We start from the raw sequence: 12,308 nt of genomic DNA on the forward strand, positions 1-12,308 counted from the left end.
ACTGATATTAATCACCTTGGTGTCTTTACTCAGTTACAATTCTGATGTATTATTTCTGGTGGTGTAGAGAATCTACAGACAATATTTCCCCTTGAAAATGCTTTCCACTGCAGACTTTTATATTTTACTCATCAGATCTAACAGTTATTACTAATTTCTATTTTATATTAAATGTACTTTTGATTATCTCTCCATAGCAATTATTACATTTTCCCTCAGAGGAATAAAGTTAAATTAAGTTTAAACTGGGTAAGGCTTTTAAAGAGAGAATATTTATGGAGTTATATTGAAGCATGATTTGATTTTCTCAGGTAGGTCTTCAAAATTGTGGTTAGCACTGATAGGTACAGAAATGGGCAGATGTAGCAGGCAGTCTTAACTAACCCTTTATACCAGAATTTGTACTATGAAGCGTTCCTACTTTTCAGAGAAGCAGACTAATTTTTACCCAAGGAATGAATATAATGTTTAAATCCTTTTTCCTGTTTTCCCATATTATGGCATATATATATATATATATATATATAATCCTTAACACTTTTCTTCATATAGTATATTTGATTATTAATACAATTAACATGTATATTTTTATTTTAAAGTAGAAATCAGGATGCATATTTTTATTTTAAAGTAGAAATCAGGATGCTGATTTTGGAATAATGAGAATAGCAAAGGTGAAAAGTAAGTATGACAGAAACTGAAACAGGGTCCCTTTTTCTAAGAAACCTTCAGGCATGCAGTGTTAGTAGAAATAATCAGAAATAAATTCATTTGAAAACTTCATTAAATATATTGAATATTATTAACAATTTGAACATCTATTTCTTAAAACCTGTTGTTCCTAATGTTTTTAAATCCCACAAAATTAAAACTACAATCACATGAAAAAAAGCATAAATAAATTGTGCATAATAGGCAAAAGAAAACAAATGATATGTTTTCAATAGCATAGTATTTCATTTGTTATCAACTTGACATTATAGTGTTTCGTAAATCAGTTGTTCCATATTTTAATTGGTTTACTCCATATTTTGTGTGTTCTATACACTAATTTAAAAGAATAATGACATGTGAAGCCAATTTGTTTTCAGAAACTTATAATTAAAATACCTTTTATTCTAGTTAGATTTTTTTTAATGTAAAAGCAACTTTTTAATAAACACAAGTTAAAATGCTAAGAAAATCCATTTCCTGTTTGAGATTAACTCCAGAACTCGATTTTATCAAATTGGATTTTATTAAATATCTTCCCTCCCCCCAAAAAAGTTATTCCTATAAAAAGTTTTTAATTGTTCTCTTTATATTTTGATGTGCATATTTGTATATACACACATGTACCAACAAATTTAAAAGTATACGTGGTTATAGCATATATGTATATTTACACATGTATACATATGCACACACAAGATTCCTTATATAAGGTACTTTGTGCTGTCCAGAATTTGATTTTTCCTTGTAGCATATTTTCTTCACAAACAGCATTACTCTTTAAGTTGCCTAAATCCAAACAGAGTAGCTGTAAACTGAACTCACTTAACATACACATTTTAACTTCTGGATTATCTTTTTGGCATATACAGACCCAGAAATTCCCTTATTTACACAAATGTGGACATTATAAAGAAGCAGGAAGTTACCTAACATAAGGATTTCAATCCTTCTTTTGCAATAAACAGAGCAAGGACATGAACTCTCCCAAAACGAAATCTATTCCAAAATGCAGCAAACCCTTTCCTTTTGCTGTATGAGCAGCGCACAACCATTGAGTCATTTATTTCAGAAGGAATATTGCCATGACATGATTCCTCAGATCCCAGTAAAGGTTTATTCATTGTTAGTTTGATCTGAAGGATTGACGATGAGTCTAACCACAGTAATAGATCTAGGTCTTAATGAACATTTTGATTGTGGGGAGAAAGATGGTTTTGGGGGGGTGCTTTTTTTTGCTACAATTCCAAAATAAAATAAAAGATAGGCACCAGAAGTTATTTGACTCCGTGCCATGTGACATCTACCACTTGATTTTTTTCCCTAGAACTCTACAATATTTCATGAAAACCCTGAATTGATGCAAAATTTCTCTTTGAAAATAATTTAGCTGGTTTTCCCCCTGCTGTCTCAGCAGGCTATTCATTGCTATAAACATGTATTTAGTGCCCATTGTTACTTACAGCTTACAAAGCAGGCTACTGGGCTGCAAAGTGCAAAGCTCTGTTTCCCTGTGAATATTCTGCAGCTGAAAGACTAGTGTTAATTCATGTAAAGCACAGTCTAGGTCAAGTTAGCAGATTTCCTAGCAAAACATGCAATTCTCTTAACAGGAAATTATAGCATTATTGACTTCAAGTGCTGATCTGTGGTCATTTCAGAGTGTTTCATTACCCCTCATTACTAAATCTGTTAAATGAATACTGCAGAGGTGGGTTTTTTGTGTGTTTTTTTTGTTTTGCTGTGTGTATGTATATATGTATGTGTGTGTTTTTTCTTTCCCCCCTTCCCTTTGCCCTGCCCCCCACCCTTCTTTCCAGCAATGGTACAGCAGCTCCATGAAAGTCATTTCTGTGTGGTTGGCGGATAGATTAGACCTTCAGCTTCACATCTACCAACTGAAGACTCTCATCAAAATAGTGAAGGTAAACAAAATGTTTTTTAATGTGATGACCTATTGCTTTTTGACACAAAAGACGAAATTTCAGTAGGCATTTTGGAAGGAAATATAGACCTTTGGCTTTATAAATACAAGGAAACCCCAGCAGAGAAACTCCCACCACCAGATGCAAATAGGCAACACCTTAGTAACTTAGAGACATGGGGACACTGAAAGAAATTTGACTGTTGTCACATAGCCGATTAAGTATCTAAGGCAGGACTTGAACTCATTACTTCAAGTCTAGGCTTATTTTTATGCAGCCATGAATAAGTAAATGCTACAACTGAGAAAATCATTAATTCACTAATTCATTGATTCACAGAAAAAAAATAATACATTGATCTACATAAGCATGCCATAAAATAGAATAATCTACTCATTTTCCCTTATTTTTCTAATTCATCACAAATTTATCTTACTTGATATATATAAACAGAAAAACATTTGTGTTAACATAGTTTGTACAATTATGTCCTATCTTAATTCTCTTAAATTTAGAAATATGACAGAGTGGGAATTTTCTCATGCACTCTTTCATCAAGGTTGCCTCTTTTGGATTATATTTTTGTTGATCCAGTTATTTGATATCTGAAAGTAACATAATACACTATCACAGTTTGTTGACTTCTGGGCAACTCCATTCTCCTGTGTATGATCTAATTAATATGGCTAGAAAAGAATATCAAAATACATTATTTTTAAGGTAATAGCTGTACCAAAGAACTTGAGTGACTTAGTTAACAAATGAATCATTTCAGTATGTTCTAACCACAGGACCCATGCTGAATGAAGTTGATCTTTTATCCTTCAGGAAGGAAGATATTGATAACGTATAGTTTTTTTTTTTCCAAAATCAAACTTTAGAAAAACTCACTTTTCATACAGTGAAGAAAACTTATGATCAAATAATATGCTCCTCCTAGTCTATGCAGTCTTATCTTGAAGTCCATGAGCTAAAATTCAAAGGTATAACTGAAAATTCAGCTTGAAACTACAGTCATTCCTCTTTTAGGAAAGGTGCAAAGATCTTTATTTTAGTTGTAGATCTATCCCTGGCTAAATCCTGTTAGAAATTTCAGAGCAAATTTTGACTGTATTTTTTAAAAAGCTGTATTAAAGGTCATGTCAGCTGATATGGACATAAGATCATTCATCACTATTTTGGTCTCTATAAACTAACTGTAATTAACTGCTTTATGCCACAAATCTTAGCCGGAAAACTTGAATCTTGCCTCAATGGCAATGTAGAGACCCAAAAATAGACTATTCTAGAGGTAGAATATTGGTCTACTCATAGAAGCATATGCTTGTAAATGTCAATATTATGAGTAACCAGAAAAATTGGTAGGTTTGGATCTACTCTTTTTATATAATTTAGTTTTAGCATTTCTGATATGTTGAATTCACAATTAGTGTATATTACCAACTAGTATCTTCTTAATTAACAAAAAATCTTAGGTATCCAAATGATTTCCCCCTCTACATTAAGACTCACTGTCTACATTATGTTCTTCTTGGTTTTGCAAATGTGACTTGCAATTCTGCAATTTTTTTAATGGAAGAGGAATATTATTTTAATAAAATCTCAGCTTTTTAATGTCTTAGAACTGCATTCCAAATCACGATTAATATAACTTTAGCCAGCAGTTCTCAAAATCAGCACTATTTAATCTTTAAGTATTGAATTATATTTATTTATTATTGAGACTTGATTTGACACAACAGAAAGAGAACAGGATTGAGAGTCAGAGTATACAAGTTCACTTTGAACCAGTTACTTGACCTCTCATGCTTCAGTTTTCTCATCTAAAAAATTAAGGGGTTTCCATGTTCCTATAATCTAAAGCATGTTTAAGGAAGTCAGAAATTTACATTCAATTAACTTATCAGTGATTAGGCTAATATTATTTCATTGATAATGGGGATCATTATGTTCATCATATTATTTTGAATTGTGTCTTGAATATCATTTAATAAAAAAGTTTTAGCAAATTCTGGACTTTAGTTATAATATATGCAAACATATGTGTGTGTGATAACACGCATACCTACATTTCTATATATATATTTACATATGTTTTGATATGTACATATATGTTTATAGCTAAAACCCAAATTCTACTTAAAACTGAAATTTCAGGTCTACTCAAGAGAAATGAATGATTTGGAAAATTTCCTAATTAGGTCATTCTATTTCTATGAACCAAATAAAAAATATTTTCTTGGTTTAAGAATTTCTTTTTATTATTTTGTTAAAATTATTATTGATAGCTACAAATAAACAGGCATTTGTTAAAATTTCATAAGCATATTTGAATTCATGTCTTTTTTTTTTCAAAGTAGGGGACTCAGGATCAGCCAACATGTTCAAATGCTATACACTCTTTCTTAAACTAACAAATGATTGTGATTCATATTTAAAATACAAGGGGATTCTTGATTCATTAATTTTTCTTTGCCATGAACATTAAACAGCCTTTAATGAGTCTGTGTATTTATCAGTCATATTTTGATTTTACTGTGTAATACATAAACATTTTAGGCTTTTTAAACTGTCATTAAAGTTTCCCTAAAACATAGCTACCTATATTGTTTTTCATAAAACAATCACTTTCCAAAGAATTTGGAAAGCTTTTAAATAGCCTAGAGTTTACAAAACCCACAATTGCTCTCAATTGTCATGATTTTCCATTAAACCAACTGAAATTTGCTCTACATCTGTAGAGAAGAGCATGTTGGTCTGTTAGGAAATATCTATGAAACACCTACTCTGTGCAGAAGCTGTGCCAAGTTCTAGAAACACAAAAGAAAGTAAAAGATAGTCCTGTTCATAAGGATTAAGCCGTATCCCAACTTCATAGTTTTTATTTCGCTCCTGGAATTTCTACATGCTGATCAGAATTCCCATTGCCTTCATCCCTCTTCTACTGAAACCTTGGATTTTTTCCTCAAGATCCTCCTAGACTCTGATAAGTGGCCTTTCAACTTATCTTGCCAAAACATGGTTTCCATGTCACTTTCTAGACATTTACAACCAATGATGTCATGTTTTCTAGTTCTTTTTTCGTGTGTTTCCTCCCCCATGAGAATGCAAGTTTCTTGAGGTCAGGAATTGTCTTACTTGTGTATATTTGCTTAAGATAATATCCAGCATGTAGTAAATATTAATAAATTAGCATTCATACCTGGAAGTGATGACTTAATAAATAAACTCCTCTGGCATACATGGCATATAGTAAATGCTTAATAAATGCTTTTCATTCATCCATTTGTTCATTTGTTCAGTCAGTGAATGATAAGAAAGCCAGAAATTATGGTACATTTTGCTTATATAGCCATCTTCCTGTATATAAAGGATCAGATCTACTTAAATATCTGTGATCATATAAAACTTACCTAAGCCATTTCAACTTACATGATTCTCCTTTGTGCTGATATACTTAGAAGTTAACTGATTTATTTATTGTGAATATGGCTCATGTTTTAAAAGCAGACCCTAACAGGATTTTACATGGGAATAAATGTCTATTAAGTTATTTGTGGAATTTAATTTGCTAATGATCAAAGTGAATGAGAGATTAAAGTTCACTTTAAGGGCAACATCATAAAAATCTAAAGCAGAAGATACTTTATCTCCCTGTTGTCAGTGGGGGATTTGGATTCAGTTGAGGGAAGGAAGGAGTCCAGAGAAGGAAGAGAGGGCCCTCTAGCAAGCACTTGTGACTTAAAATCTTTATCATTTATATTGAGAGATGAACAAACCTCCATGTCAGCCATAGAGTATGTTTACAAGTTCAAAATGAACTCTTCAGAGATACTTAAATAAAGAAATGGATGAATACCAGCTCTTCAACTTACCTTCCTAACTAACCACTTAAAAATTTTTTTGAAATATTAGAAATTTATGAGCCAACAATATAAATTGTAACTGGATTATAAGTCAAGGACATGCCAAAATTAAGCTTGACCTAATACTTCATGGTAAGTTTAAAAATGTTTTCTAGATTTATGATTTCATTTGGGTAGGAAAGTCCCTTCATTTGTATAGATTGGCAATTCTTCTGTAATTTATAAGTAAAGAGATTCAGGGACACCAAAACTTGTCCATTGTCACACAGCTAAGATGTGTCAGAGACAAGACTTGGTTTGTACTTCTGTCTTCCAAAAGCTATCTTTCTATTCACTAGATAATTCTACAATAAAAATACAAAGCAAGCTCTATTTCTGAATTGACTTGTATTACTGGATCTCATTTTTATCAAGTATCTATATTTCTGGGGAACAGTTTTTCCTTGAAACTTGAAGATTTGAAAGTTGAGTAGTTGGGATTTTGAATTATCTACAAAACTATTCTAGAGCCTCTAGATACAGTTTAGCTGCTGAATTTCATTTTGAGCAAATGTGTTTTTCCAAAGGATAACAAAAAAGTAGTCTCTAAAAAAAGTAGAACATTAATGTAAGCTTAAATTAAGATACACATTTGAAAGCAATGCTTATTTTATATTACATAAGTGCCTAGGTAAAAAGATTAATATTCATTAATTAATATTCATTAAAACTTATATGAAAATCATTTTCCTTAGGCAACTGAAACAGAAACTTAAGATTTGATGTTACCTGATTGAAAGGTTTTCTAGAGAAAATTAGTTTTATATTAAAAAAAAATGTAATGGACAAAACCTATGACATCTAAAACCCTTACATCATAATAACACTTAATATATTGTGTCTTAAAGTTTTCAATTGCATACATCATCTCATTTGAGCCTCACAATAAACACTGTCAAGTAGGTAATAACAGTATTACTTAGCCCCATGTTGCAGATGAAAAAAACATTTCTCAGAAGTGAAATGCCTTATCCACTGTCACATAGCTTCTAAGTTTGGTGGCAAAATCCGAGTCCATACCTTTAAATCTGGCATTCTATCCATTTTCCCCATGAAGTTGTATAACAATAATAGCCATGTTCAAGCATCCTCTACTGTTTAATCCATAGTTTCATAGGGGTATGATTGAAAGTGTTTCCTTCTAGCATCCAGCATGTAAAGAAGGAAGCATATGCAGAACTGACAAGGGCAGGGTGCTCTACAATGACTTCCCATCTTCCCATTCACATGTAGGATGTCTTCCCTTGGCTATTCTCACAAATTGAGGAAATTTTTAGAATTTATTGGGATTTTAGATGTAGATCAATGTTGGTAAATTTTCAACAACCTGCTTTGGGAAGTGAAGAGGAAGAGCAAAAATGAACCCAAAACAAACTTTTAAGTTTAATCTTCAATATTAATATTTTCTGCATCAGTTTCTTAAGTTTAAGCAACCAAAAAAATAAATGAAGCATTAATTTGTAGTATTTGCCAATTTCTGGGGCAAAAATGGTCATGAAGATCAGGAACTGGTTAAAGCTGGCTTCAACACTCTCTTGCTAGAGGTCATTGAATCTTCATTCTAAAGATGAAAAGGAGGTTCTCAAAGGTGAAGTGATTCACCAACATCTGTAGCTAGTGTGGAAGGCAAAATTTGAATCATATTTCCCCAAATCCTGCAGAGTATTGTTCTTATTCACTATCCCATAATCTCTTCAGTCCTTATTGATGAAACCATTTCTAAAAAGTCAGTTGTTCCTCCAAGTTATTTACATGACAGTTGATTATAGAATATTTCAATCCCATCTTACCCTCTTATTTAGCTTTTACTTTTTTTTTCTTATGGTTAGAACTCCAAATGTTTCTGAAATGGAGTTCATTGTTGTTACTCTTAGCAGATATATAGGAAACTCAGTTGTTAGGAGTTCTGATCAGAATTGGAGATTTTTATTTTTTTAACTGTCAAAGAAATTTATATTGGAAATTTTTTTGTTGTTATCCCTTCATTACTTCACTTACTCATTATGGAATTTTCTGAAATATAAATGGATTTTTTTTTCTCCAACTCCAAATACTGATATTGTAGATAGGCCTAATTTAAACCTTGGAAAATCAACATTAGGAAAACTAAACTGAAATGTAAACAAAAGGGAAGGTGTGTAGGTGACATGCATTTTAAGTGCATGTAAACTCTAGATTTTTTTAAAGGAATCACCATAGAAACCAGCCCTACAATATCTGTTCTACTTGACAACATACAGAACACTGTAAAATATGTGTTTTTTAAAATCATATTTAAGAGGAACAGAAATGCAAATAAAAGCACAAGGAGGAAGAATTCATGTATATAACAGGAAAACCTGTGACTGTCACTCCTATTTCTCATGAAATACGAAAAGGAATGGAAAGGATTTAGTATTCACTAAAGTATTCAAAAATATTTATATACTTACACTCTGTCACTTGGAATTGAATGATATGATTCTAGGATTCTGAAAAATTATGTAAAGTTAACTATACTAGCCCTCCACGCCCCTAAACCTAATGTATGTCATGAATTGCAATTAACTTTTCACCATTAAAATGGAAATATCCCTATTAGGGGAAAAGGAAGGAGCCTAATAAGACACCTTCCCTTACTTAAATGAAGAGGTGGGGGTCAAAAGGTTTGGAATCTTGCATATAACATCAGGATTTTCCAATGGATAAATTGGCTTTACAAAATTATCTCTTCCTTCTCCTCCTCCCAGTCCTTCTCCTATCGTTATAAGGGATGGCTCCCTGGAAGAGGGGGAAATATATATATATATATATACACAAAACACCTATGTATGTTGTAAAAACACAATATATCATATAGATTAAAAATTCAATCAAGTATGATTACTATCATCTTTATGACTAGTGCTTTGTAAATGCCATCTACTATGTGTGTGTGAACCTGGACAAAGCACTTCATTTCTCTTGTCTTTAGTTTACTCATCTTTTTAAAAGTTGAAAAAGCTAAACTACAAGATTTTCAAGGACTCTTTCTGCCCTAAATCTATGCTACTATACTGATACTATTAAGCACTTAATAAATGTCTGTTGAATTGCTGGCTTGACTACTGCATAATTAACCAATTATTATTTGAAAAGCAATTTCCAATCCAAAAAGCACATTTTAAATATCCACTAACTGCAAGGCACTTTGCTAGGGAAATACCAGGCAAGATAGAAAACAGTCCTTGTCCTCAATGAGTTTACATTCTATTTAGAGAGAGGAAAGGGATATTGTAGAATAGCATTATATAAAACTTGAATATAATTATCCTTTATTTTCAAGTGCTACAAATTTCTGAGTTTGTCTGAAATAAAACTCTATCTTTATAGTGATAATTATTTTGCATCTCTCTATGTGTAATGTTTCCTAGTAGCATTTATATGTATGTATATGTGTATATTTTTATATATGCACATTACTTTCTAGGTACAGTAACATGCCAAGAAAGATGTGTTACACAAGATCTTAATAAAAACTGCTTAAATTACAATCTAGTAAAAAAGGAAGGAGGAAGGGAGGGAAGGATAGAGGAATGAAGTAAAAAGAAAGGAGGAGGGAAGGAGAGAAGGAGGGAGGGAGAGAAGGGAGGGAGAAAGGAAAGGAAGGGAAGAAGGAAGGAAGGGAGGAAGGAAAGAAGGAAGAAAGGAGAGAGGGAAGGAAGGATAGAGGAATGAAGTAAAAAAAGGAGGAAGGAAGGAGAGAGGGAGGGAAAGAGGGAGGAATGAAGTAAAAAGGAAGGAAGGAAGGAGAGAGGGAGGGAGGGAGGAAGAAAAAGAAGGGAGGAAAGGAAGGAAGAAAAGAGGAAGGGAGGGAAGAAAGAAAAGGAAGGAAGAAGGGAAGGAGGGAAGGAAGGAGGAAAGGGAGAAAAAGGGAAAGAGGGAAGGAAGGGAAGGTAGGGAGGGAAGGAATGAGGGAAGGAAGAAGGGAAGGAAGGAAAGAGGGAGGGAAGGAAGAAAGGAAGGAAAGAAGAAGAGAAAGAACTTCTTAGGTGTCATTAGGCTAAATGTAAGTACTGGGGATAAAAAATATAAACAAGCAAAAAAGCCCCTGCCCTTAGAGAACTTATGTTTTAATTGAGAGAAACAAGAAGTAAAGAAGCACTGGAAATTGTGAGAAGGGAAGAGTGCATTTGCGGACAAGATGAAGACACTTGAAGAACTGATACGGAGGCCTAGACTCTGGCAGGATAAAGCAAACATCCCATCAAGTAGGGAGCCAAAAATGCCTGTAGAATAATTTAAGTCTTTTGTATTAGACCCCATTAAAGAATATGGCCATATCTTGGAGACATTAGGAAATGTTGTGTTGATGAGTTTATAGCAATGAATTGAGAAGTGAAATTAAGAATGTTGAGATGAGAATGTACCATGACTAACCAAACAAAAATGTCCTTTTCTTCTAGAAAACATACAGAGACTTCAGGTTACAAGGTGTGTTGGAGGGAACTCTAAACAGCAAAACCTATGAAGCTCTTCACAGCCGCTTAACTGTGGAGGAGGCCACAGCCTCTGTTTCTGATGGAGGAGGACTTCAGGGCATTACAATGAAAGACAGCGATGAGGAAGAAGAAGAAGGATGAGAGAAAGTAGATTCTCTAGGAGTGATTTAACATTACTAATTTTGTAACTTGTCCTAGTAATTAAAGTTAGGATCTTGACCACATATAAATAACTGTATTTCATTCACTATTTAATAAAAAATATGATTATAGAAGCAGGGTTAAAAGGAAAAAATGCCAAGGATTTTGGGAGGGTAGTGTTATCCCCTTCCTATCCAGCTTGACACATAGCTGAGTTTTGCTCTCATTTGTGACTAAGATATGTACCTTTCATTTCTTGAATTTGACATTTATTTCTCTACATCCATTGAAGTGTGTCTTGTGCATAAAACAAACAATAGGTACCTCAAATTGTGACCAGAAGTCATTTATCACTGTGCCAATTATCAGTGCCCTTGTTAAAATATGGTGTGCTTTCAGATTTATACTTTACATGTAAGTTTCCTGTTATGTAGTTAATTTGCCATGTGTGATATGTATTAAATGTTAACCCAGGTTCTTAGTGCTCTCAAGTGGTATACAGCTTTCTTTAGTGGATTAAAAAGACTGCTAAAAACACCCACAGATTAGATTACTTCATGGCCTTGCATTCTGTACATTCATCTTAGCAAGTTTAAGGGATTCAGGGTGTGAGATAGGGGAGCTGTCATCAACACATCAAACCTCTCTTTCTTTGTGTAACAGCAAGAGCTTGCAGGCAATAAGTCATACAGTGTATCACGACTATTTCTGTATTTATCAAACTTTGTATAGACTCAAAAGGAATTAAAAGATGTTTTAAATATTTCAAACATCCACTCAGCTAATTTGCTCTTGATTCAAATTAGGAACAGTCTTAGCCATTTGAATGAATGAATGAATGATCTGACATTATATCTTTGTAGAAAGAAAAAGTTTATTAACACTTACATGAGATCTTAAATGACTTTATTTATCTAGCCCTGAAATACAAAGTGTTCCGAAAGTCTTAGTGCAGTTTTAAGATGACTTCTGATAGTCACAGAATTTTATAACTTGGTGATCATTTTTCAGGTAAGGAAACTTGGGCCAAGAGTTACTATAAGGAGTGGGCCATAGTCAACTGGAATCAACTGTTTATTTAACTGGAGCCAATTGTAAGAATTTTAATAATTAGGAATTACCTCAGAAATCAGTAAACCAAGGCTTGATTTAGACATTGCTGTTTT

The 12,308-nt window shown here is 32.8% G+C and overlaps 1 protein-coding gene across 5 annotated transcripts in view; it reads left to right on the plus strand.

Moving 5' to 3' along the window:
- CADPS2 (calcium dependent secretion activator 2) overlaps positions 1 to 11,912 on the plus strand; it is a 678,782-nt gene extending 666,870 nt beyond the window's left edge. For all 5 annotated transcript variants that reach the window (XM_052001541.1, XM_052001542.1, XM_052001543.1 and 2 more), the window contains 2 exons: positions 2,532 to 2,636; positions 10,966 to 11,912. In XM_052001541.1, the coding sequence (XP_051857501.1) occupies positions 2,532 to 2,636; positions 10,966 to 11,142 (282 nt within the window). In that variant the 3' untranslated portion in view covers positions 11,143 to 11,912. The remainder of the gene's footprint in view (positions 1 to 2,531; positions 2,637 to 10,965) is intronic.
- The last annotated feature ends 396 nt before the right edge of the window (positions 11,913 to 12,308 follow it).

The sequence above is a fragment of the Antechinus flavipes genome, chromosome 5 (genome assembly GCF_016432865.1).
Source record: "Antechinus flavipes isolate AdamAnt ecotype Samford, QLD, Australia chromosome 5, AdamAnt_v2, whole genome shotgun sequence".
Lineage (NCBI taxonomy): Eukaryota > Metazoa > Chordata > Mammalia > Dasyuromorphia > Dasyuridae > Antechinus > Antechinus flavipes.